Source organism: Apiospora marii (assembly GCF_038362585.1).
Source record: "Apiospora marii strain CBS 49790 chromosome Unknown utg000002l_segment0_segment0, whole genome shotgun sequence".
Classification (NCBI taxonomy): Eukaryota; Fungi; Ascomycota; class Sordariomycetes; order Amphisphaeriales; family Apiosporaceae; genus Apiospora; species Apiospora marii.
The window spans coordinates 1,155,752-1,181,577 of record NW_027117373.1 but is presented as its reverse complement, the minus strand read 5'-3'; the positions used below and the strand labels follow the sequence as shown (position 1 = coordinate 1,181,577).

General features: G+C 53.5%; 10 protein-coding genes across 10 annotated transcripts; 3 read left to right on the top strand and 7 right to left on the bottom strand.

Annotated features, from left to right (window-relative positions):
* Positions 1-1,443: 1,443 nt before the first annotated feature.
* On the bottom strand, positions 1,444-3,752 carry PG985_002081 (uncharacterized protein; the record flags this gene model as incomplete). The annotated part of the gene is made up of 3 exons (XM_066821850.1): positions 1,444-2,126; positions 2,178-2,911; positions 3,712-3,752. The coding sequence occupies 3 exons, from the start codon at positions 3,750-3,752 to the stop codon at positions 1,444-1,446; spliced, it is 1,458 nt and encodes a 485-aa protein (XP_066689282.1).
* Positions 3,753-6,392: 2,640 nt separating this feature from the next.
* Positions 6,393-7,723, bottom strand: PG985_002080 (uncharacterized protein; the record flags this gene model as incomplete). The annotated part of the gene is made up of 4 exons (XM_066821849.1): positions 6,393-6,452; positions 6,506-6,822; positions 6,879-7,437; positions 7,610-7,723. The coding sequence occupies 4 exons, from the start codon at positions 7,721-7,723 to the stop codon at positions 6,393-6,395; spliced, it is 1,050 nt and encodes a 349-aa protein (XP_066689281.1).
* An 873-nt stretch (positions 7,724-8,596) lies between these two features.
* On the top strand, positions 8,597-9,766 carry PG985_002079 (WD40-repeat-containing domain protein; the record flags this gene model as incomplete). The annotated part of the gene is made up of 4 exons (XM_066821848.1): positions 8,597-8,599; positions 8,658-8,696; positions 8,830-8,945; positions 9,016-9,766. 4 exons carry the CDS (start codon positions 8,597-8,599, stop codon positions 9,764-9,766), a joined length of 909 nt encoding a protein of 302 aa, XP_066689280.1.
* Positions 9,767-10,048: 282 nt separating this feature from the next.
* On the bottom strand, positions 10,049-11,753 carry PG985_002078 (soluble quino protein glucose dehydrogenase; the record flags this gene model as incomplete). The annotated part of the gene is made up of 3 exons (XM_066821847.1): positions 10,049-10,530; positions 10,655-11,396; positions 11,457-11,753. 3 exons carry the CDS (start codon positions 11,751-11,753, stop codon positions 10,049-10,051), a joined length of 1,521 nt encoding a protein of 506 aa, XP_066689279.1.
* A 1,236-nt stretch (positions 11,754-12,989) lies between these two features.
* Positions 12,990-13,484, bottom strand: PG985_002077 (uncharacterized protein; the record flags this gene model as incomplete). Its single annotated transcript, XM_066821846.1, has 1 exon — positions 12,990-13,484. The coding sequence occupies one exon, from the start codon at positions 13,482-13,484 to the stop codon at positions 12,990-12,992; it is 495 nt and encodes a 164-aa protein (XP_066689278.1).
* A 1,057-nt stretch (positions 13,485-14,541) lies between these two features.
* PG985_002076 (carbonic anhydrase) lies at positions 14,542-15,791 on the bottom strand (the record flags this gene model as incomplete). The annotated part of the gene is made up of 3 exons (XM_066821845.1): positions 14,542-15,161; positions 15,371-15,490; positions 15,785-15,791. 3 exons carry the CDS (start codon positions 15,789-15,791, stop codon positions 14,542-14,544), a joined length of 747 nt encoding a protein of 248 aa, XP_066689277.1.
* A 2,058-nt stretch (positions 15,792-17,849) lies between these two features.
* On the bottom strand, positions 17,850-18,964 carry PG985_002075 (60S ribosomal protein eL8; the record flags this gene model as incomplete). Its single annotated transcript, XM_066821844.1, has 3 exons — positions 17,850-18,560; positions 18,627-18,698; positions 18,959-18,964. The coding sequence occupies 3 exons, from the start codon at positions 18,962-18,964 to the stop codon at positions 17,850-17,852; spliced, it is 789 nt and encodes a 262-aa protein (XP_066689276.1).
* A 508-nt stretch (positions 18,965-19,472) lies between these two features.
* Positions 19,473-20,696, top strand: PG985_002074 (pp-loop atpase superfamily; the record flags this gene model as incomplete). The annotated part of the gene is made up of 1 exon (XM_066821843.1): positions 19,473-20,696. One exon carries the CDS (start codon positions 19,473-19,475, stop codon positions 20,694-20,696), a length of 1,224 nt encoding a protein of 407 aa, XP_066689275.1.
* A 185-nt stretch (positions 20,697-20,881) lies between these two features.
* Positions 20,882-21,334, bottom strand: PG985_002073 (uncharacterized protein; the record flags this gene model as incomplete). Its single annotated transcript, XM_066821842.1, has 4 exons — positions 20,882-20,902; positions 20,959-21,057; positions 21,124-21,216; positions 21,287-21,334. The coding sequence occupies 4 exons, from the start codon at positions 21,332-21,334 to the stop codon at positions 20,882-20,884; spliced, it is 261 nt and encodes an 86-aa protein (XP_066689274.1).
* Positions 21,335-22,091: 757 nt separating this feature from the next.
* Positions 22,092-25,734, top strand: PG985_002072 (uncharacterized protein; the record flags this gene model as incomplete). Its single annotated transcript, XM_066821841.1, has 3 exons — positions 22,092-22,896; positions 22,952-22,999; positions 23,051-25,734. 3 exons carry the CDS (start codon positions 22,092-22,094, stop codon positions 25,732-25,734), a joined length of 3,537 nt encoding a protein of 1,178 aa, XP_066689273.1.
* Positions 25,735-25,826: the final 92 nt, after the last annotated feature.

Below are 25,826 nucleotides of genomic sequence, written 5' to 3'. Positions count from 1 at the left end.
CTCGTTGTAAACACTTGCTACGTCTTGGGCTCTAGTAGTGAGTTCATCAACACCTTATGAGATGCCCCTATGGTCTGTGGCAAGGCGCGAGGAGGCGAGCGATGGATGAAAGCCTAGACTTGCCACGAAACGAGCCGCTATGCTGTCATTCTTCGTCTACTTAACTATCTATTCCTGCGACCAGAATGACTAGCGTATAGTTTTATCCAATGTCGACCACAAAGGCCCTTTCTCGTATCGAGGTAGAGCGCAAGTCGCACATGAAAAAGACGTGACACACACCACCGCCCCCTATTCTCCATATTAACAACCCCTCCGACTTGTGATCTATCATCCATAGGACCAAGTATTTGGCCAAACACACATAAACACACCCGAGCCTAGATCATGCTGGAGTAAGTACCGTAGCTGCATCGTACGGAAAAGGAGCTCCATCCCGCCAACACAGATACCCTCCCCTTCCACCCACCTGCTGATTCCCTTTTGCCCCCAATCGACCGTTGACCCGCCAGCCCTTTCTGCGAACAACACCCCTGTGCGCCAGGTTCAATCACTCTTGAACTCTCCCGAGAATTGTCAAGGCTGCCCCAAAGTCGAACTGAGAACAACACACTCATGGGGTGAGTCATTTGTACTGGCAAAACCTGTAGGGCATGATGCAGTGGGAGCACCACGTGAGACCACGTGAGGAGGAAGCAATCTAGCAAGGAGTGTCTTGCACGTGGAATGAACCTGTAATTCCAAGGAAGTTTACATATGCCTGCCTTTCTCAAGCTCTGTCAAATGGGCCTGTTCGCTAAAGTTGATGTAATTCAAGTATGTGACGGGCAGAGAGAAGTCAGAATTGAAGTAAAGGCAAAGAAAGGGGTGCCAATGGGCAGGGGGCTGGAAATACGGGTTGAGCTGATTTGATTGGTAGTGATAACGCCATCAGGAACACCCAATCCAAGCAAGGCAACAACATACACACGCAAACGAATTGCTACTATGTACAAGGCGGGCCCGTTCATTTGTTGTTTAACACGATCTAGAAAAGATAGATGTATGCTCGTACGCAGTAGTCACAGCGAAGGACAGCAATGTTTGCCAAAGAACAACGAAGAAGTCAGATTGAAGCCGCTGGGGCTAACACTAATGAAACTAGAAGCACATCGTCAAGCACTCGAAGTGCGACGGAATAATAACCATAACCCTGCAAAGACCACCACACACCTTATTTTAGTTCCCAGGACTGAGCCGGGGAAAAGGAGAATAAACCACATAAGAACTACATGGAGATGAAAGATGGAAATACCAAGAAATCCGCGGCAAGCAGCGCTGGTGTCCGAAACAATCAAGGACACTGCACTACTGCCTCCATATTATGAGGGGACTAGACCCAGCGGCCTGTCCCTCCAGTCCATCCGAAGAAGGAGCACATCCATATGCCTAATGACCAATGCTTCATGAGCTACCGGATCGGCTCATGGCAATACGCTTCCAATGATCACGCTCTTGCTCTAGCTTGGCAATCTTCTCCTCCAATTCATCAAAACGCTGGGCCTTGCGCTCTCGAGACTTGCGGGCAGCAAGAGTGTTGCGTGCTCGCTTCATTGCCGTTGTGTCCGAAGGATCATCAACAATGATCGGGGGCAGAGGCTTGTCGCGCCGGCGAGAGTTGACACCAGAGACCGAAGAATGACGTCCATGACTAGTAGGCGAGTTCCCAGACTTGCGACGAGGTTGCGGAGCGGGCTCAACAACCTCCAGATCTTCCGACTTGTCGATGGGTGACTCGTCAAGGGCAGGAGTAGGGAATGTATCCGTCACGGTAGTCTCCTGAGGGAAGAGTGGGAACCAGGGGTCGCTGGCGCCGTTGTCAAAGTCGTTGCTGCCAAAATTGGGGCTGACGTCATAGCTATCGATGAAGTCGGGAGACTCGTTGGAGAAAGAAGAAGGCGAAGTCAAGTTGGTGAAAGCCGTTGAGTTCGGTGCCGAGATGAGCAAGTCGTGGGGAGAGACGGTGCCAATATTAGTCGTCGAACTCGAGGCGGAGCTAACACCAAAATCGTACGCAGCGGCAGCAGGGGAAGAGTAAGCCGGGGTGGCCACTCCGCCCTCGCCCCAAGTGATATCTCCAAGCGCGTCTGCATTGTGTAAGCGTGTGACCCTTCTTGCGGAAGAGTAGAGGTGTTTACCTTGCAGATCCATCTTGTTCGAGGTCTGGCTACCGATGTTTTGTGAGAACAGTGGGACAGGGGGGCGCGCTTGGCGGTGCTGCTGTTTCTGATTCACTGCGATAGTCGAAGATGGAGCTGATAGAGAGGCGTAAAACTGCTGGTTTTGGTTCTGAGCAGCGGGAGAGTTGAGCCGATTGGAGAATGCCAAAGGAGAAGTCTGATGCCCTGTCGCTTGGATAATCTGGGCCACTCGTTGGTTCTGCAGCGAAGAGTAGTCGTTGCTGTTGTTGACTTGGTTTGATGACGAGTGACGTCGATTGTTGTTTAGAGATCCAAAGTTTGTATTCGCTGCTGTTGCAGGCGAGGAAACCGTGCGATTAGCGCTCGTTCTGGGCGAGGGTTGGTCGAACAAGACAAAGTCCTGTTGATGTTGCGGCGGATATGGCTGCTGATGCGCGGATGGTGCCGGCAGGCTGGGTGAACTGGAGGGAAGCCATGGTGACTGGTTGGAATCCGTGGTGAAGACTGTTAAGTCCTGAGGGGAAATGGTTGCGGTGTTGAGAGAACTGTTGCGGGAGCTGGGGATAGCCTCGTGGAAGTTCAGATCGACCTGGGAAGGAGGAACTGAAGGGAAGGGTTGAGTGGAGTTAATGGGTTGTTCTTGTGAAGACTGAATTTTGACGTTGGCTACTGGGAGCACTGGGTAAGCTTGGAACGGGGGGTTCGCTGATTTAACGCATCTTGAGGGATACCTGATGTGCTGTCTGTGTTGTGTAATGTGTGCCTGGTTTTTGGGGGGGATGGGAGAAAAAAAAAGAAGAGGAAAAGGGAAGAAAAGTTGGCGCAGGTCAGGATGCGCTGAGGTTTTTGAATGAGTGGGGGGAAAGGCTGTGTGTGGTGGGATGGGCAAAGTGGTAGGTGAGACTGGCTCGCGCCCGCCAAACCACACACACTTTTTTTTTTTTTTCCAGCGCAGCAATTGCGACCTAGGTTTTTAGGGTGTAGGTCCAGGTCCAGCCGCCTAATTGGTCGCAGTTGCCTCCCCCCAAAACCAATAACTGCCTCCCAATCACTCAATCCACTGTCCGCGACTGCGACGGAATCACAGCACAATCCCATTTGCGCTTGCTTGGGACCGACCAAGACCGCTATGAGTCATACTTAGCGTCTTGGCACTCCCATCCTGCCGGGGTCCTACACGCGACGCACTGTACTAGCAGATCTGCTCGTATTATTTGCCCGTATCCCACTGGAAGTCTACGACGAGAATCTCGACCGATAGTAATGCTACGAACAAGCGAGAAAAAGGCCTTGGTAGGTTCCATGGCGCCGTAAAGCCTTAGCAGGTCGTCCTGGAAATGCCCTCGTTCGAAAGCTTCCATAACCGCGGGTTGTTTCGGTAGGTACGTTGACGAGGTTGGTTGATGCGCCTCGCAACTGGTTGCCCTTGCTAATATGCAACCAATCTCCACTGCAGCATCTCTTTCCCAGCATGTTCAATCCGGCGTGCCGGAATAGGAAACGGCCAAATTCCGATTACATGTCTACTTACAGGCATTGCCCGGGATGCGCTCGCGACGGCGGAGATTCCATGTCGTCCTCGAATACGTCTTGGAACCCACCTACGAACCACAACAGAACGGGTTGCGACTTGCTTGTCGCATATGCCATAACCTATCTGTTCAAGTTCAGCTGATCTGATCTGAAGAATGAAGCCTGTGGCCATTTGACAAGATATCTTGAGGCTAAGCACACAGTATCAATAACCACGCGAGGGCATTGGCTGCAGCATCAATGCAGCTGCCTGGGTTCAATTGGTAGCCTTGAATGGATTCCTAGACATGTGCCGCCGCCTTGGTGCTTCGGACACTGCCCATGCCCGCACTGCCTCGGTGGCAGTATCTTACAACAGATGCGTTGTGTACAGTAAGACCAGATTAATAATGCGCCTGTTCAGGTTCTGGTCGGTTCAGGGTCACGAATCACGATCCCATTTTTCCATTACTTAGGACGTAGTGTGTTACGTATGATATGATGATGCCTCTTGCGCAAGGCAGCTACTTTTTTTTTCTTTTACCAAGATGCGACAACTTTGTTCTTACCCCTGGTCAAATCGCAAAGCTTCATCCATGACCGTAGTTTTCGGAATTGACTTTCTCAGCAAATCAGATATCCCAATTCCTCCCCGAACTTGAATCTCCATGCGCATGGAGCAGTTGTGACTCATCCTCGCGCAGAACTACTGGGGGTGTGCGGTTGGGGATGGATATCTTCCATGTTTCATATACGGTATACCCCGTACCGCCAAGCCCAAGCTTGATCCGCTGCTGATGCTTGGCGTTCGCCAATAGTAAACTGCAGACCAAAACACGCCTGCCTAAGCTTAGGCAAGGGATATAGTATCGTGTAAATAGCGGCACGGCTCCTGAGTTTTCGACAACGCGGCGTTGCGAGTCCTGCAGTAGCCTGCTGATAGGACTCCCCCCTACGTATCACTAATCGATTAATCCATTTCACCGAGTTCTTCTACTGCATATAGTCCTGCACTAGTAAAAGGAGGCCGAGACAAATCAGGACACCCATTACCCGAGCTTTGCAAGCGATGTAGGTGCAGGTAAAGTTCCTCCGTCTTACGCTACCCCTCGGGGCCTCGCGGCGTTCTACATACCTTGTCTTCTCCATGGTTGCATCGCGCATGTATAGACTTTTGGGATGTGGATAGGCATGTATACACTGCATACCTGCGCAGCCTCATGCACCCATTACCTACCTATCTACATCACCATCGGAGTTCAGAAAGTGATCCGCAGCTATCGCCTATTCCGATACTGAGGCCAAATATCGGGGTTACTGGTCGCTCGCCCGCGCCTCCCGGCCTCATTCTGAGGTCAGCTGCCGCTGCGCGGGATATATGCAAATACCCCAATAGAGCAGGTCCTACCCCCTGTAGGGTCAAATGGCTTTCAATGTCTGCGAGAAGCCGTCCTCAAGCCCGTCCAAAGCCCGCGGAAATTCCCAGCAATCCCAGTTGCCGGTGGCCGGGTTGTGTGGTGGAAGCGGCCAATGGCTTCCCTGCCGGGCAGAGGCTTACGTGAGCCTACGTATCTGGGCCCCGTAATCTCCGCGTGGACCCCTGTTACTTGTTACCTCGTGCTCAACTTTGCGACCCGGCAAGCGACCGCTGGAATACACCGTACTTCGTCCATTGTAGCACCTGCCTTGATTATTCCATTTACTTCCGAGGACATACTCGGAATGAACGAAGAATCATAACATCAATACTCTTTCTTTTCGAAGAGGCTTGACCGGTTTATTCTCGCAGGGGGCTTGCCGGATCATCGCCGCGAGTCGGCAGGGCCCGGGAGAGGTGATCAACATTGATTTGCGACAAACGGTTGTTGGAGTCACAGTTATCTGCTGCATACCACAGCAAGGCCGCTGTCGTCGCATATACCCTCCTTTGAACCGCAAGCTGCCCGGGAAGGCTGCGAGCAAGAAATTCCTCAGGACTACACTGCAGGTTGTTCTTCTCTCACTATTACAAGGTCGCAAGACTGAGGTCCCCAACTTGGTCGAGATATGGTTCTCTTCTCATTATAATGCTCGGGCGTTTTGCTCAGAGACCTGGGCCCAATTGTAAGGGCAGTAATACGACACAGATATCAAGAATTATCATCTCTGCGCCATCTTGAGAACAAACAAATATACCAAATGAGAAACTCTGTTGCCAGTGTTGCCACTATCTATGTTCCTAGCCTAGGTCCAAGGTGCAAATCAACGTTTCATTTCGTCGTATCCTACAAACAGTTCTCTATATTCAGCAGGATCTGGAAGATACTGGCTGCGAGAAATTACCAGATTTTAGCCATCGTCTCTGAAAACGCCATGACTCAATATCCTTCGACCTCAACTAGAGGCCAAGGACCGATAACTCCAAAAATTCGAAGCAGAAAAAACAGTATCGCAATGTAGGCCCAATTTGAGGGCAACGCCTTGAACGCCTGCTTATGCCTTGTCGTCATCGTTGCAATGCTTGCGAATGGAGGCAAAACCCGCGATCGATGGCGGAGAAACATGCGGTTTGCCTCTAATAATGTACAATGGACGCTCATGTCTCCATCAAAAGAGACAAAGTTGAGGCGGTCCGACTACTCCTCCAACTCGTCGACGGAAAGGGATCGAAAACCATGCCAGGTCATCAAAGATTGGTATCACCACGAGGTTTGCACTTAATCAAGGGCTGAGGGGTCCTGTTGCCTTCTGCTTGCCCTTGTCTTTGGGGGTGGAAGCATTCTAATTAACACATTAGAGGGTGTCTCTCAAATTGAAGAATGGCACAGACTTACCTCAGGCGAAAGTGATTCAGAAATAGAAGATGAGCCGGGAGTGGTATGCGAGCCGATGCTTGAAGTGGCGGGTGCGTTGGTCGACTCTGAAGTTGAAGCCTCAACCAGGTTACTATCCTGAATGACGACCTCCTTCGCAGCAATCCGTCGCATCAGGCTCAGGAAACTAGAGTTTCTGAACTTCTCCGATTCGTCTGAGGCGACCGAGTCGACCAACTGTTGAGCGACACGTGCAAGCTCTGTCTCGCTTTGAGGGTTGTGAATTGGCTCAGGCTCAGGCTCCTGTGCTCTGGCTTGAGCGGTATTCAAAACTTCAGCTGTATTGACTCTAGTCAGCAACAGATCCTTTATTTTCTAGACATTGTAAACGTACCTCGGTCAAGTAGAGCAGTGTCGTGGTTTGAATTCATCCATTCCTCCAGGGCTAGATCGAATTCTTCGTCGTTGATCTGTTGATCCATCATTTGCTGCGCACGCAACTCCTTCTGCTCCTTTGTATCCATTGCAGGACCAGCAGGCGCCAAAGATCCGAAAGGCATCATAGGACCCATCTGACCAAACCCGCCATGGGGCATGGCATATGGACCCATCTGCATGGGGTTAGGAGGCATGAAGCTTGTGTTTCCCATGCCGGGCATCTGGTGTGCATGAGACATTTGCGGATGGAGGGACTGATCGGCATTTCCAGGCTGTTCATGAAGATTCATATTTTGGAACTGGGAAGCCCAGTCTCCTTGCATGTTCTGCTGTGCCATAGCAGCAGGACGAGGGGGGTTCATGAACGCAGCATTCGGGGGCCCTCGCATTTGGGCCATGGACATGGGGTCAAGATTCGCGCCTGGCAAGGTCGGGAGTGCGCCAGGGTTGCCTTGGAAGTTGTTGAAGTGCTGATTGCCGGCATTGGTGAGGTGGGAAGCAGGCGATCGGAAGGACTGCCAGAATAACGTCAGCGGCGAGGCTTTGACAGTTTGGAGGAAACGATGAGAAGTGAGGTATTGGTAAGGACCAGGTGAACCGAGGGTTTCTTGCGATCATTTGAAATGGTCCCATAGAACTTGGCAGGTGTAGGATGAGGAATGCGACAGACTCATGGTGTTTACTTACCTCGCCGGGCTGGTTCGGGGCTTGGAAGCGATCCTGCTGGCGTGATCGATCCTGATCGAAGTGCTGAGCCAACCCTTTGGCGGCATTGGAAGGGCCGCAGAAGTTGTCTGCCATGATGATTCGGAGATGTGTTCGAGATGTCGAGAGGTGGTAGGGCGGAAACGATGATGCTAGCTCGGCGCAAGTCTAGCTAGGCGCAAGTATTGCCAAGTGCCGCCTCGGAAGAGAAAAGGAGAAGGTGAATGTGCTGTTGAATTCGAGGCTGTGAAATATCGGTGGATGAAAGGATGGCAAGTAATGACTGAAAAGAATACGAAAGTCGCACTGAGCAGGATAGCAGAAGCTGGTGTTCCATTAACGATGCTTGTCCAGCTCCAAAGAAGGATCAGATGTCGAGGGTCGCACGCGATCGCGTTGCTATTGGTGCTCGGCCAAAGACGGGCCTGACCTTGAACGGATCTGGGGAAACGGCGGGGTGGGAATTACGTAGCCAAACCGAGGTCTACGGTAGTCAATCTTCTGCCGAAAACTGTGGCTAGGCAGGATCTACCTAATGCTGAACGGGCTGTGGCAAGATCGTGAGGCGCTTGTATGAAAGCCGGATATCGGGTGTGAATTTTCCGACGTGGGGCTTTCTCACCGGAGGTGAATGGTAATGCTGTAGGTACAGGGGTACCTACTCTGAGGAATGAATGCTGCTGGAGGGAAGGCGCCAAGCTACCACCAGTGGGGCTATTACTGCAAGGTATCGGTGGATTGGTACTGGCAACGTTGCCAATGTGTGAGGTAAGGTCAATAATTGTAGGTGTACGCAGCTTCTAGCCAGCAGCACATCACAACATCACCAACGTATACTAAAGAAATTGACAATACCGGTCACGTCACTTACTTCTCAGCTCGTAAGCCTGGCAATACGGGCGACCTAGCTTACCTCCTCGTAACTTGCGACACCCAACTACCTACATCTCAGCCGGGTCTATCTCCAAGATGGTGAGCTTGCACTACTGATCTGGATCAATGTCTCGACGCGGCTGACCCCTGAGAACAGGCGCAGGTTATATCGAATTCCGGCCACGATGATATGATTGTATGTCTCCCACCCACCCAACCGGCCTTTTCCACCTCTATAGCAACTGCAAGCATAGAGCGAACGGCAGCAATACAAGCACACCATGTCTCTTTCCCTGGAGTCTTCGGTTATCAACACTGACACGGTTCAGCATGATGCAGTTCTCGACTACTACGGACGCCGACTAGCCACATGCTCTTCCGACAAGACCATCAAGATCTTCGAAATCGAGGGCGAGACGCAACGATTGACGGAAACGCTCAAAGGGTACGGCTGCCTTCCGACACTGACGTTGGAGATCGAAAATACGGTGTTGCTGACAATGAGTCTACTACAGTCATGAAGGTGCCGTGTGGTGTGTGTCCTGGGCGCACCCCAAATACGGAAACATCCTCGCTTCGGCAGGCTACGACGGCAAGGTCTTCATCTGGCGCGAGCAACAGAACCAATGGCAGAAGATATTCGATTTCGCCCTCCACAAGGCCTCGGTCAACATGGTCTCCTGGTCGCCGCATGAGTCCGGCTGCCTGCTTGCCTGCGCCTCTTCCGACGGGACTGTCTCGGTCCTCGAGTTCAAGGACAACAACTTCCAGCACGTCGCATTCCCCGCCCACGGCCTGGGCGTCAACTCGGTCTCTTGGGCGCCCGCGACCACGCCCGGCAGCATTGTTTCCTCGGCTACCCCCGGCCAGGGTTCTCCGATCCAGCGACGCTTCGTGACAGGAGGATGCGACAATGTCCTGAAGATCTGGACCTGGGACCAGGCCACTCAGGGGTACAAGCAGGAGAGTGAGCCTCTCACTGGCCACACCGACTGGGTGCGTGACGTTGCTTGGAGTCCTACTGTTCTGCAAAAGAGCTATATCGCCTCGGCGTCAGAGGACAAGATGGTGCGTATCTGGACTAGCGACAGCAACAGCCAGGGCCAGTGGGCCTGCAAGGTGCTGAACTTCGATGCCGTCGTTTGGCGGGTCAGCTGGAGTCTGAGCGGAAACGTGTTGGCCGTTAGCGGCGGCGACAACAAGGTCTCGCTGTGGAAGGAGAACCTCCGTGGTGAGTGGGAGTGCGTGAAGACCATGGAGGAGTAGGCCAGAAAACCAACTACGGCGTGATGAAGCGTGATATCCTTCGGAGTGGAGAGGCCGGAAAATAGACTTCTATGACATACGCATTTCTTCGTTCACTTCCTCCATTTGAAAAAACCCCCCATCGACGTATGCGTAAAATTCAACGGAACACTTGCACACAATAAGCCATTTTGCCATCTACGGTATAGTAAGAAGTAAAGTACACAAATGTGTGTGTGAGAAAAACTCTCAGCACATTCCGAGTTGCAGTCAAGGACTCCGTAATCAGCCAGCAAGAGCTCTCTAAGCTCCGCGGGCCGCAGGCTCCAACACCGGCATCACGGTCAGTATACCCATGCCCGTCATCAGACACGCGAGCACGGTGAGTCCCAGCCCCCAGAACGCGGTAGCACCGCCGCCGTCCCGCGAAGTGGTAGTGCCCGGCATGAACACGGACCGTCGGATTCCGCCATACCGCCCTCCACCTGGCGCCGCGTTGCCCGTGCCTGAGGGCTCGCTGCCGCCGCCGCCAACAGGGGTCCCGGTAGAGATGTCGGATTGCTTGAGGACCCAGATCTCCCCCGTGGTGTCGGAGCTCATGTAGACGCGCCCCTGGCCGTCGACGGCGAGGCCGACGGGCCGGAAGCAGCCGTCGGGGCAGGCGCTGTTGTCGGCGTTGGAGAGGATGTTGGACGTGGCGGTGGTCGAGGTGGGCGGCTCGGTGGGCTGGCCGTCGGAGAAGGCGATGGTGCTCAGTTTGTAGCCGGCTGGGTTGTCCCGGTTCCCTGCCGTGATTTGTTAGCTTGGTGCACTTCGTCTCTGCTTGAGCCTGTGGTGGCGAGGAAAGGGAGGGGCCATGGGTAATGATGTGGTTCGGATTAAGTGATGAGACCAAGGAGGTTCACCTACAGCTTCCATGAAACGCAATGAAGGCCGTCTTGCCATCGGATGCGAATTTGATGTCCAGGGGCGCCGTATGAGCCTGGAAGGTCAGGCGAGGAGCCACGCGTTCTTGGGAACAGGTTGTGTCGTTCAGAGTACTGGACTGGTTCTGCGTAAACTGGCTGCCGACCCGGAGGCCCTGGCTGTCGGGGATGTCGTCGTGCCAGAGCGCAAAGCAGTCCGGGTAGCCGTAGTTGCCGCCCTGGCCCTCGGTGGACGCGTTCAGGAAGCCGTGGAAGTTGAGCTCCTCGCCCGGGTTGTCCTGGTGCACGTCGGCCCCGTCCCGGAACATCTCGTCGACCGAGTTCTCGACGCTGAAGATGCCGCCCGTCTTCGGCTCCTCCGCCACGCCGACCGAGTTGCGCAGCCCCCAGCCCAGCATCCGGCCCTGGGCGGCGTAGTCGTAGGGGGTGTCGGTGGCGTTGGTCATGTTGAAGGCGCGGATCTGGGACACGCCCGTGGATACGTCTTTGGCTCGACTGTCGACGTTGCCGCCGCTGCCTTTTGAGACGAGGAGCATGCCGGGCTGCTTGGCGGACATCAAGAGCGTCCTGGTAGAATGCCCGCCTCCATCTAAGTTCTCGACCACGGTCCGCGCATCACCGCTCGTGGTGCCGGACTCGGGGTCGTAGGCCCAGGACAAGACCTTGGCATCGGACGAGGCGTAGAGAGTCTTACCGTCATTTGAGAAGGTAATGCCATGGTTAAGCTAGTATAGGCGTTTAGCGACATGGAGTTAACGCTGAGCGGTCTCCCAGATTCTACCTACATCCTTGTTGCCGACGATGGTTTCCGAGCCTGATTGTACGAGACAGGTGCCCCCTTTATCATCAAAAGTCAGGCGCTTGATGCCCGACTCCTGTTCGACGACCAAAAGGTGGCCCTTCGTATCGAAGATGATGCCGCGCGGGTCCTTGAGGTCTTTGGCAACGAGCTGGGCCGTCCACCCCGACCCGACAACAGGGGCTTGGTACGAGGGTTTCAGGACATTGAGGCAGCCATATTGCTGTGCTGCAGCCGTGGCCGCAAAGAGCGCCGAAGCCTCGGCCACCAATTTCAACTTCATGACGGAAGGGTGGTAGTATGTATGTAGCTATGATGATGAGAAGAGCAACCAAGAAGCCGCCTGATATCGTCAGTCACCTTCGCTTGTGTTGGTAGATACTAGATATTTGCCCCCGACGCCAGTTGATTGGTGATGCAATTGTTGTTTCAGTAGCCGCGACAGGCAATCCTTTCTCCTCATGTAAGTGAGGAGGCCTGTGGACGGCAATGCTATAATGGTATTGCAAGGAAACGCTTCCAAGGGCGACACATGCTGAACCATCGAATCAATCAGAATACAAGAATCAACACAGAGGTTGAGAAACATGGTCATGCATGTGCGTATGCATTCAAGGTACCATCGTCTCTGCACTCGTTGACGCGTACACTACCGCCGTCGGGAGTTGTGATTAGCTCAACTTGACTCTCTAGCGGTGCTAAGAATCTTGGCTTCCTGGGCTTGCGGTTCGGAGAATAAAATGCACACATATAAGCATGTAGTATACCTATGGCCCAACCCCTCCTTTGTCAATAATACCGTTCTTAAGCTGGAAAAACGAATTCTTAGGATTGTAAGAACGATAGCCAAATGTAATAAAGCATTAGAGTATTGAATAAACGTTGGAGATTATATCGCTATCTGGCTCCGGCTCTCGAGAATTCATTGGCCGAATTGGTGGCAATTCAGATGTCAGCGAGGACGGTCGCTTCGGCGTGGGGCCGTGGCCGAGGAAATCTAACTGACATGGCCTGTAATAGTCGATAGCATCACCTCCTTGAATATGATAGATCAAGACCACGGCATTCTTGAACAACTGTTAGGATGATACATACGGTTGACCGCATAGGTAGACTGGTTTCATATTGATGCAACCCCGCGTTACCCCGCCTGTATCGAATTGTTGGCCTCGAATAGGGGACCAAGACAAACAACAGGATTCTATGCGACCATATGCGGTTTGCTCTGACAATGACGGGGTCTCCGCTATTCCTGCCCAAGAATGGCGCCCTCTGGAGGTATGAATATGAAGCAGCTGTTCGTTGTCGGCGTACAATTCGTCATAAACTTACACGCACCCATCGTAAGCGGCTCCTGCGCAGGTGGAGTGTGCGATGGCAAGCTTATCGCGGCACAGGATGAGACCCGGACTTTCTTTGGCGCGCTGGCTGCTGCGCCCGTCCGGAGCGACTGGCTTAGGCACATAGTCTCTGTGTGCTAGAGTACAGTATGTACGTCTTGTCTTGCGCAACGTTTTAGTCAGTGGCTTGCTTGAACGGTGGCCTCCGTAAAGTCCCCCATCTGGATGAATCTCGAGCTAGCCTCGGGGTTGACTTTGGGAGCGAGCTGTTGGCACCGGACCAGTTTGGTGGTGGTCGTGACAAATTCCCACATCAGCCAGGGGCATTCACCCATAGGAGACCATCCATCGAACGAGAATTCGAGAAAATGAGACCAGTCGCTTCCTCTGGCAGATCCATTGGCGACGATGCCGGTGCGTAAGGCCGTATTTGTGTGGTTAGAGGTCGTTGAGCGGGCGGAGAGCTGCGAAGGAAGGATGGGCGCCCAACCTTTCAAATAGCGTTCAACACACGGTCGTAGATCCGCCAGGACTATGGGTCGTTCGGAGATTGGCCAGCTGGGCACCCTGATCATCCTTGGCTGGCGCACGCGGAGTTCGGGAAAGTGACGGCATTCGGGCTGATGGAGATCTGGAATCTTGAGTCCTGCCACGAGCCGGCGGGTCGCGGGCATGGCGGTCTGGCATACCATCAGGGGTCTGGGACCCGGATTCTCCGCCGCCGCGAGGAGAATGGATCTACAATGAGATTCGAATACCAGGGGGGCACCAGGGCAGCATGGGACCGACGCATCTCCGTGCCACCAAAGTGGATGACTTCTGGACGGGGGAGCGAAGGAGTGGAATACGAAGACGAGATTGTTCTTGCGCGATGTCACCCCTGAATGAGACACATAATCACTCTGCCTGTCTGTCGCGGGGTCACACTCGCTCACCGCCATGTCTACGTCAGTATCAATCTGGGATCTGGGAAGGGATCATAATGGGCGACCATGGCTCGCACAGTGGGCAAGGGAATATACTAGAAGCACATCGTCTGTCGATCAGACCAGACATTGATACACTGCAGGTCTTATCCATCGCAGTATTGGGACAGCCTAGCCTGAGGACCGACGACGACGAACGAGGAACCTGTTGCCTGTCTCTCCTGGATCGCACATGTGCTGACATCAGAAATGAGGAGTAGTTCCAAAACTAGACCTCGATGAACCCTTGATGTTGAAGTCAGTAGTAGTATGTTCATCATTATGATATAGCTATGAGCTCGAAGTCGATGTAATCCGGCATAGGCATATAAAGACGGCCGATCTATGTCATGCAGCCAACAACTTGCATGCAGAAATGGGCAACATGAATGGCCATCACGCAGTTTGCCGGACTAAATCATCATCAAGACTGTATCGAATTGGGAGAGACTGAGTAAAGTAAACCATTTTTTTATTATAGGGAAAGAGGAAAGAGTCCTTAAACCATTTTATCTAAATCGAGACCTCGTGAACGCCCCTTTGCAACCTGGCCTGGCCATTCTTGCCGACCCCAACGAACAAATCCATTATCATGAATAATCCCAATCTCGTGACCGTATCCTCCGTAAACGCTTAACCCTTACGCTCGCAAAGCCCAATGTTGTAATTCCAAGCCAAAACCAACCTGTTTAGACGTCCTATTTTAGCTAGCGCTCGCTCGCTCTCCATGCGATCGACCACCTTAGGTCAACGGGCCCCCACAATTCTATCGGACCGTCGTCATGTCGGCGCTGTCGCCGCTAAAGACGAGCGTCGCATGCTTGCCGCGGATGATCTCGCCCGGCTCGTCGGCGGCGGCCTTCTTAGCGGCGGCGGCCGTCTTCTTCTTCTTTTTATTGCCCTCCTTGCCGACGCCGCAGCCGATGTCGCGGATGCGCCCGCAGCCAATGTCAAAGAAACAGCCGTGGACCTGCAGGCCGCGCTCCTCGATGTGGTCCTGAACGGTGGGGTTGGCCAGCAAGACCTGGACGCCGGCCTCGACGTTGAGCTCGGCGATGCGGACTGCGCGCTCCTTGTCGTCCTTGATGGCCTCGAGCTCGTCCTCGTGCGCGTTGCGCAGCGCCTTGAGCGGCGTCAGCCAGGTGTCCAGGACGCCGCCGACGCGGCTGTCGCCCAGCGAGGCCGCCGCGCCGCCGCAGGCCGAGTGGCCGCACAGCACCACGTGCTGCACCTTCAGGTGGGCGACGGCATACTCGATGACGGCCGAGGTGTTGATGTCGGTGGCGGAGATGATGTTGGCAATGTTGCGGTGGACAAAGACGTCGCCGGGCTGCAGGCCCAGGATGGTGGTCTCGGGGCAGCGCGAGTCAGAGCAGCCAAGCCAGACTAGTCGATGCGAAGCCGTTTTGTTAGCCAAGGGTTCGGACAATTAAACAACGCTTCAGTTCGCCCAGCCATCACCCCCAAAACGTTTGTTTTGGCGCATGCGCTATTGGATGCACGCCCGCAGAGGCTAAAAAGACGCCCAATACTTGCTCGGGGGACATTGCAAAAGAGAAGGTTTCTTAAGAAAGGGAGGGCTTCTTGTAACGTACGGATGGTAGGCGATTGGCCGGAAGCGAGTGTCGGGAAGAAGTTGGGGTTTTGGTGGCTCTTGTAGCCGGCCCAAGCCTGATTGGAGCTCAAGGCATAGGTGAAAGGGTCTCTTAGGTCTTCTAGAAGGCGAAAATTAAGGTTAATTCAGCCCTTTGTCCCAATTGTCGGGGGATCTCCAAGAAGTCGTATGACTTGTCGGAGGGTGATTGTAGAATTAGGAAACACCCCTCCATTCCGACTGGTGTGAATTTCTGTGGGGAGAGTATTCAAAACCAGCCGGCTGCCAAAAGAGGGCTGCTGCACAGCGCCAGGCCCGGAATTTGCCTTTGTTCTTTTTGCAGGTGTAGTACGGCAAAACACCCTTACACATGAGGAGGTGTAGATGCAATGCAGGTGGTCAGATTGGGACTTACGAGACATGGCGAACTCTGCAGGTGTCAGAACCGGTCTGATAGGAATAGAAGTTGATGCAGGAGTAACGACCGCGGCGGCAGTGGGACAAGTCGACGTTGAAAGTGATGCAACCGATGTGGTACCAGCCGGAAGGAAGGGGGAGATAGTCGAGGGAGTTAGACTGGCAAGAGCAAGTTCTTGGGCGGAAAGCTCGAAGTATAACTGCTGACGGACGGAGCGATATAAACCTAGCTGAAGCTCATCCAGAGATTTTTGGGCCCTCCTCAACACCGACAAGTCGACCCGTGCTTGTTGTTGAGTGTCCTCGTCTCCTGTCTTGCCTCGACGCTCGCTGATTGGACCCCGAGTGGTCCGCCGCCAGGTATAGTGTGTAGGTGTATCGGTACCACTGTGCCCAACTACAAAGTGCTGCTTGATCGTCCGTCCAGTATTGGCTGGGCGGGTCCTGTCGAACCGGGGACTATCCCAGGAATGCCGGGAGGGTATCGTCGCCAGTTTATCTATCAATGCTTTAAACCGCTATGATGCTTGTCTCGACCCAGGAGGAAGTCAGAAGGAGCAGAGAAGGAGTGTGTATGCACCGGCCGCGGCCGACGAGGAGCGCGAGGGAAAGGAGGGACAGCGTCTTATGGTTCAACATGGGACCATCCATGGATTCCGTAGGTCCGGTCCGTCACATCGCATTTTGGCTTCACCAGCATACCTATCATCTATCACCTCCAAGAAAAGTCCGAGGATTTGCTCGATGGGACGCAACGCGTCTGAGCCACCGTTCTGTTCCAAAACAGTTCATCTGGTCCCAGGCCGGGTAGGTGTTTATGCCCGGGCGCCCATATCAACTCTCACGGTGTCTCAGCTTGGTTTCCTCCGACTATTGAAATGTTCACACAGCCCTTGGCACCCAAACCGAAGCTCAGCGAAGCCCCGAGTTTAGCGAGGCCAGGCCTGGCTGGGATCCATGCGGAAGGCTTCCAAGTGCAGGGCAGGGTACCTAGCGAGCCATACTCTCGAAACATATGAAGCAAACAACCCCTGATCTGACTGGGGCTCACGACTGCCGAGCTTCTTGGCTGTCAAGATGGGACAGATTTGTGAGATTTGACGGATCTGGCATCCTAGATTGGGGAAGATTTGGGGATAAGCATACCTCCGGGGAACCCGCAGCTGACCACCCACGGTAGGGCTTGGACTCCCACCATGGCATAAAAACGATAGAAAGGACCTCAACTCCCGGACCTGGAGGGATCAAGGTGGCCGTGAATCATTGTCTGTTTGGGACTCCTACCAAATCTAATGCAGAGCCCTCGCCGCTCGCCCGCCTTTCGGGTCCTGTGCGTGATGCGCACTGCCGTCACCCGTCAGTTATTTCTTGCGTGATCCGCTATAGCAAAGATGCCAAGCGCCAAGGCATCTGTTAATAGTACATAAGTCTCACACCAGGGATCGGCAACGGCGCCCCGCCTTCTCTCCTCACCGATAGCCAGCCTCCTATTGCAGCATCCGCGCAATCCGTTATCGTACCCAATCAATGCCTGAGAAATGCACATGTGTGTGTGTCCAGGTGGACGAATGAAACGACGTTTAAAACCCATCGCGGAATGTTCGATTGTTCCGAACTCCACCAACAGCTATTCAATCTCGAGAAGTGGGCGCCGAGTTCAGCATCTGAGTTGACATATTTGTATTCGGTCTTATTCGGCCTAAGGAATTCTACCTAGGTAGCCGGATGATTCCCCGTGCAGACTGTGGGTGGTCCAAAGATTGGATGGCACAGCGTAAACGTAAACGGCTAGGTAGCCTCCAGCTCGTTTCTACGGGAATTGGGAAACGTCTAACGACCGTCTTGTTGCGTTTCCCAGCAATCCATTAAAGCCCGTGCATGCAGCCGACCAACACATCCTAGTCACAAAAGGCGATTAGTCAAGAGGAGAGTGTTTGGAGTAGGTGTCATGCAAATCCATGATTGTGGTATTCCCATTTTGACCCCTCCAACGCCGGTACATTGCATATCCGCAATGAAAGAACTCCTTTAACCATGACCAAACGTAATCATTAGACCCCTATCTAAACCTTGATGGCAGACTCCAGAGCCTTCTTCTTCTTGGCAATGCGCATGTTGGCCTTGGCGCCCATGATACCACCACCCCACTGCTTGCGGCTGTTGTCGGTGTTGGCCATGTATCCCTCCTTGATGGCGCTGACGAGCTTGGAGTGCTCGCTCTTGTCCTCCGAGCGGACCTCGGTCAGAGCAAGGACGGCGGCGGTCTTCTTGTGGACGACAGTACCGAGACGGGCCTTGCCCTTGATGATGGCGTAAGGAACACCCATCTTGCGGCAGAGAGCGGGCAGGAAGATGACGAGCTCAATGGGGTCGACATCGTTGGGGATCAGGACCAGCGAAGCCTTCTTGTTCTCAATCAGGCCAACGACGTGGTTCAGACCGTACTTGACAGCGTAGGGCTTCTTGCTGACATCCTCCTTCTTCTTGCCATCCTTGATGGCGGTGGCCTCCTTGGTCAGGCGCTCCTTCTTCTCGGCCTTGGTCTCAGGGCGGTACTTGTTGAGGAGCTTGAAAGCCTGGGCAGCAGTGTTGCGGTCAAGCACCTGCTGGAACTGGGCAATGGCCGGGGGCACCTTGAGGCGCATGTTGAGGATCTTGCGCTGGCGCTGGAGAAGGACATACTCGGGCCACTTCACCATGCGGGAGAGGTTGCGCTTGGGCTGGATGTCCTGACCGATACCGAAGTTGCGGCTGCGCTTCTCGATGAGAGGGTTCTAAACAAAAAAAAAGGGTCAGCATCACCAGGGTGAATAGAGAGATGGGGAGAATGGGGTGCTAACCTTAGGAGCCTTCTTGCCTGCCTTGGAGGCACCGAAGGGGGCCGGGGCGGCCTTCTTGCCGGACTTGGTGGGCTATCATTGAGGAAAGAAGACATCAGCAAATGTTTTTCCATTTTAACTGCAAGTCTTCCTTGAACTCTAGTGAGAATCGCATATGGGAGGCATATTTCAGCAGGCACCCGCGATATCTCAAGCCAATTCTTCACCCGAGTCCGAAGACTGCGGGCGGAATAGATGGACACCTCGACGAGCGAGGGCCATGGAATTCAAGTGTCAAGGTGCATCGAATGCGCAAAAGCGCATCGAAAGATCGTAGAATGTTAAATGCTTACCGCCATTGTGGATTACTGGTCGTGTGGTCGTTGGGTGCTGGTGTTGCGTCGACCGGATCTGCTCTGAGAGGAATGAGGAAAAAGAATGAATATCGAGAAAAGTTTCCAGGCCACTAAATCTACCAGATCACATAATTTTTGGTGGTCGTAGGGTTTGTGGAGGAGATTGTGGACTGGTCTGTGCAGCTGGTAGTGAGCTAATCTAGAGTGGGACTAGTGCGCCTGCTCTGGGGCGAGGAAAGCTGAAGGTCTTCTGGACCCCACTAAATGATAGAGTCAGAGCCAGACAGACACTGCAGACCAGCTGCAGAATCGGCGCCTGTGTTGTGAGCGTAGAGTAGAGCGACGGCAACATTTGATTGAAGTATCTTACAAGTTCCTGGAACGCCTGCATGCCCATCGGGATATCTAAATTTCCCCTCTATCCTCCCGCAGGTACTCTGAGCCGGGGTCTCTGAACCCAAGTCTACTTGTCCATCTTATCTGCAACATATCCTGTCTACCTGTGGTCACCATGGCACCTGCTCTTTGTGCCGTCTGCAAGACGGAGCGAGCGCTCATCAAGAGACCCAAGAACCACCAGAAACTTTGCAAAGGCTGCTTTATTCAGATTTTTGAGGATGAAACCCATCACACAATCATATCTTCCGGCCTCTTCTATCCCGGGGAGAAGGTAGCCATTGGGGCATCTGGCGGCAAAGATTCTACAGTCTTGGCATCTGTGCTGAAGACACTCAATGAGCGACACAAGTATGGCCTCGATCTCGTGCTTCTGAGTATAGACGAGGGAATTAAAGGCTATCGGGATGACTCATTAGAGACGGTCAAAAGGAATGCCGCACAGTATGACATGCCTCTAAAGATTGTTGGCTACGATGAGTTATACGGGTGGACCATGGATCAAGTTGTCGAGACCATTGGCAAGAAGGGAAACTGCACCTACTGCGGAGTATTTAGGCGGCAAGCACTCGACCGAGGCTCAAAGATGCTGGGTATCAAACATGTCGTGACTGGGCATAACGCGGATGATGTGGCCGAAACAGTCCTCATGAACCTTCTCCGGGGAGATTTGGCGCGGCTCTCCAGGGCTACCAGCATTGTTACCGGCAGCAGTGCAAGCGACGTTAAGAGAAGCAAGCCGCTCAAATACGCCTATGAAAAGGAGATCGTCCTGTACGCGCACCACAAAAAACTGGATTATTTCAGTACCGAGTGCATCTATAGCCCAGAAGCCTTCCGAGGCAGTGCACGCACTCTCATCAAGAGCCTCGAAAGGGTACGGCCCAGTGCCATATTGGACGTTGTTCGCAGCGGCGAAGACATGGCTAGACTTGTACCGGGCCAAACCCGAGATGCATGCGCTTGCAAATCCAATACAGCTCCTGCACCCGTTGCGGCCGAAGAAGACAACGGTGGCGGCTGTGGTTCGGCGAATGGTCGGAGCACGGGAGGCGAGATGGCAGCTATGGAGAAGCAGTTGAGGGAAAACGAAAAGGCCGCGGAGGGAATGCTGGAGACTGAAATCACTATGGCAAAGCCTACCGAGAAGGGTAGCCAACCCAACCGCCAACCGCAGTCAGAGAAGGAACCCAAGACCTCGTCGATCACAGTGCCTATCATCAAGAAGCAGAAATTGGGCTCCTGCGAGAGATGCGGCTACATGTCCAGCCAGAAGCTGTGCCAGGCGTGCATGCTTCTAGAAGGATTGAACAAGAACAGGCCGGAAATCCAGATCTGATAGGAATTGACTGGCAAATAGAACCCTCTTTACTGCATCACTGGCGTTGGATAGATAATGATACCCTTTTTGCGCTTGAGTAACCCGTTTCAACAGGACTCCCTGTGACTGCCGCAGCTCGTACAATTGGTGACACTTTCTTCCATTCTTGCTCTTCCTAACTGTTATTCGATATCTACTCGAATTTACGACATCCGCTTCTCAACCTAGTCGATCGTTAGCAAGAGAACGGGTGTGATTCCGATTTTTCGTTGGTACATACTCTCCAAGGGTTGTTCAGCTCGAAGCCTGCCGGTGCTATGGGTGAATCCGACTGTCCACGTAGGAATCCAGTGATCCGTCGATCGCGATCCATCATTTGCTGTACCGCGCATATGTGTTAGCATCCGCAAACTTTTGCGCCTCGAAAAAAGGTGGAAGGCCGTACTCTGTCCCACTGGTCGACCGATCGTCGCGCTCGCTTGCCGCCGTTCTGCATGTTCTTGATCTTGGACATGCCGGCACCAGTCACACCGAACATCTAGTATTTTGCGGTTTTAGCATTGGCTCTCGTTCGGCAACCGAATTGACTGCTGGAGGACGTCGCTCACGGCTAAGATGATTCCATAGGGAATCAGGGTTTCAAAAGGGACAGGCATTGTGACGGGAAATCAGGCTCAGCTGGGCACATGAAGTTAGCAATCGGGAACTGGACACGAGGGTGCCGAGCTGGAGCTTACTCAATCAATGCCGTGCCAGGCGTTCCGTTGCAATTGCGGCTTTCAGAGGACTGGTTGTAGCTATCTTGAAGCTCGGATAAGTTGACGTCGGATTGAATTGCCGACTCCAGTCATGCCTCAGGCCACCATCGGACTACCACTGGAGGATGACTAAAGAAGAAGTGGAGCTGCCACAGCAACACGCGTGAACCATCTATGTACTGACCACTTGGAGCACCCTTGGACTGTCCCAGAAAGAGGGAATGGCGCACATCACGGCCAGATTTCCCATCTTCACCACTGCATCGAGTGGCAAGCGACCGTGAATTCACGTGCCAAAACCAAAGGCCTCGAGCTTTTATTGATTCGATTGTTGCCAGACGCGACCCCATAACGCATCATTGCGCGCTGACCAGGCTAGCACTCACCTTTAGCCACAGCCACCTACAACAAGCCTCATGCCTTTTGCGCCGAACCCTTCAACGAAGCTCGGGTTTTGCGGTGCGCATCGCAAGATAAACTCATAGTCTTACCTGAAAGACATCTCAGGAAAGAATGCGACACTCCCCATGACAACCACGCGATTTGCGCCTCCCTGTCACCTCTCATGACAGTAACGAGCCCACTTGCGACCAGCGGTATCCACCTGGACTATCTACACCAACTCACCCTAGAGAGCATTGCTTGAAGCATAACGATGACCGAAGCAGAAGAAGAACTGCAACAAAGTGTTCTTTTGTCGGAGGAGGACGCTGGACTGGAACAAGACAATGCTGTCAGAGCCATGGACGTCGACAACGGAAACGACGCCCTAGGCGCGAACACTACCAATGTCAACTCACTACCAAACCTCGACGATTCCAGGGAACAAGCCCCGCAAAGTCCCAATCAGGCAAACGGAAATAGCGAGGTACATAGTGAAGATCCCGTCGATAGACCTGAGGATGAGACCATGGGAGAAGCCGACGAAGATGACCAGGTGGACGAGGACCCGGCAGAACAGAGCGAGCCCGAGCGAGAATCAGGCAGCGAGTTAGGTCAAGACACCCTTGAAGGAGATGTGGCTTCTGAGGAAGATGCAGACGGGGAAGAGGACGACGACGCTGCCGAGCCAGCTGGCGACCATACGAATGTATCTGACTTGGAAGGCGACGAAGCGGACGAGGCTGACGAAGCGGATGAAGCGGACGAAGCGGACGAAGCGGACGAAGCGGACGAAGCGGACGAAGCGGATGAGGCCGACGAGACCGAAGGAGTCGGCGCCGTCAAGATTAAGCCTGGCGAAACAGACGAAGAGAGCGAGAGTGAGGCCGATGCAAGCTCTGTCTCGAGCGACAGCGCTGCCGAGTGGGACGAAGTAGCCGAGATTGATGGAGACGACGAAGATGAGGAGTCAGAAGCGCCAGAAACAAATTCCTGCATGTTTTGCAAAAAGGATGAGGAACATGATCCAAGCGAGGAATTTGAGGCTTACCTGACTTGCAAGGGCTGCGGTGAACATTGTACGTTTGCCTTCGAACACACTATATCGATCGCCTTACTGACCTCCTTCAACAGCTCACCAGCAGTGTGCCAGAGATGCAAGCGCACTCGACCACAGTAATTGTAAGTTTCGATACTTTGATTTCTAGAACTGTCAAACTAATACGATGATAGGCCTTCCAAGCTGGAGATGCCCAGAGTGTGTCGGTGATGACGATGAGACCGAGATCGAGGCCGACTCCGTTGCTGATGATGCAGAAGCCACCATTGAAGCGGACGATGGGGCACCGTCGCCAGCCTCGAGTCGTAAACTTACCGACTCCAAGTTAGCACGGGACCTGCTACCAGCGTCACGCGGAACAAGCAAGCCAGATTCACATTCTGTTTTCAACCAGCTGGTCCTTGATGAAGACCCTATGGATGGATCTCGAATTCTGCGAAAACGCAAAACCTCTTCGGCTGAGGCGGAATTGGAGGACGGAGCCATGGCACTTCGGAAGCGGAGAAGGAATTCGAGTGATGCATCGACCCACGACGAAGCGCCTCAAGGTGAGGCAGATGGAGCCAATGAGGCGCTCCGGCCTCGCTCGTCTCGCTCGCTTCGAATTAAGCTTTCGAATTCTACCGGACCATGCACTGTCTCGAAAAAGTCGCGCAACCAACTAGAACTCACCATGCGTGTGGACGCAGGAGAGCTCCAACAAATAATATCTAAATCGCCGAAACCCAAGAAGCGATTTGCTCGAGCGGCTGCATCACGCTCTGCTCGATCTGCTGCCGCCCCTGCACGGGGAAGCGTTGCGGCAGAAACGACTTTAACGATGGCTCCATTCATGTCCTCCAGCTACACACAGCCTTTTTACTCCTTCTATGACAAGGAAACGGATGAGCTGAAAGGTAAACCGTATGGCGGCATCCTCACCGAAGCTGAGGCCGATACTTCCAAGACTTTGCCCACCAAGGATGACCGGCGTCGGTTTGACGAGGCTAAACAAAAGGCCGACGAGGAATGGAGGAACCGGTTGCTTGCAATGCAAGCCCAGCTGGATGTGCCCGTCAAGAAATCCAAAAAGGCCGCCGGGCCTGCGAGTCAAATCGAATGCATCGAATTCGGCGGATGGGAGATCGACACCTGGTACGCGGCACCGTATCCCGAGGAATACAGCCGCAACAGGGTGTTGTATATCTGCGAGTTCTGTCTCAAATACATGAACTCGGATTATGTTGCCTGGAGGCACAAGCTCAAGTGCCCCGCAAAGCACCCCCCGGGAGATGAGATCTATCGACATGGGTCTGTCTCCTTTTTCGAGGTTGATGGTCGAAAGAATCCGGTCTACTGCCAAAACCTCTGCTTACTTGCCAAGCTCTTTCTCGGCTCGAAAACCCTCTACTACGATGTCGAACCTTTCCTTTTTTACGTTCTATGCGAATATGATGATCTCGGCTATCACTTTGTCGGCTACTTCTCGAAAGAGAAAAGAGCGAGTAGCCAGAACAACGTTAGCTGCATTTTGACACTGCCGATACACCAGCGGAAAGGCTACGGCAACCTCCTCATTGATTTCTCGTACCTTCTGACCCGTGTTGAAGAGAAAACCGGCTCCCCCGAGAAACCATTGTCCGATATGGGTCTCGTCTCCTACCGCAACTATTGGAGGCTGATCATGTGCAGATACCTTCTCGAAAACACACCCACAGAGAAGCTGCAGAAGAAGGGACTCAGCATTCGCAAGATCGCTGATGATACCGGCATGATGCCCGACGACGTCATTTCGGCTTTGGAGGGTTTGCGGTGTCTTGTTCGAGACCCGCAAACGAAGATGTACGCCTTCCGTGTCGACCTGAAGTTCTGCCAGGGTTACGTCGAGAGATGGGAGTTGAAAAACTATGTCAAGTTGAGGGATGATGCACTGACTTGGACACCCTATGTCATGGGACGAAGCAATGCCACCAACTTCGAGCTAGGCCCTGCCCTTAATGCGATAGCGCCCCGGGAAGAAGAAGAGGAGTCGAAGCCCGTCCAGCTCCTGGCCCAGAGCGGAATTGCCACTGGCGATTTTGCACTTGCCAACGGTGTTTTACCGAAGCCATCCGTCGAGACTGAGGCCACCGTTCTGGAGTCTACTGAGCCCAACGACAACACAGTGATGGTGCCCGGGGTCGAGCCAGCTGCCAGTAGCATTGACAAGGAAAATGTCAACGTCGACATTGAGAGGCAAGACGGCTTATCTACCAGCGGTAGTGCTGGAGCCTCGACAGCGGCAAAAGCAGACTGGTCGGCCCCATACAACGATATACCCACTACTCGCTTCGAAGTTTTCCCACCCGTCAATCTTAAACGACCTGGAATGCCGCGCGTAACATCTAGTATCGCCCGACCTGCAGTTGTACGTACGCCGGCCACAGTACCCCGGCCCCGGGTGAGACGATCAGTTGGCACTGGCGTGCGTAAGTCAGCAGCCAAGCCGAAGCCCGCAACGGCTCGTCGGAAGACGGGTGGCACCGGTCGCGGGCCTGGACGCTGGCCTAAGGGAACAAAGAAGAGCGATTATGGCAACGCCGACAGTGGCCCTGGCCTGCCGCCTGCTTGGATCGAGCGGGAAAAACAGCGCCAGGGGTCCATCACGACACCCAGCAAGACAGCAGGCGGCGAGAACGCCGAGGATACGGTGCAGGTTCAAGTGAAGGAGGCCAAGGTTAAGAGAGGGTCCAAGAATGCCGAGTCCGTAAACGGTGTGGCAAGATCCGAAACCAAGGAGGTGCCTACCCCGGAGAGTAATGGTGTTCTAGCAAACAGCGCAGAACAGAGCGTCGACGTAGAAATGGGAGATGAGGACGCCGAGGGAGAGGACGAATAAGCTCCTTGTACGATGTATTAGCTGATTTACAGTTCAGCGTAAAGTGCATTTTTTTACTTGTATTACTTTCTTCATTGTTGGAATGCTGGCCG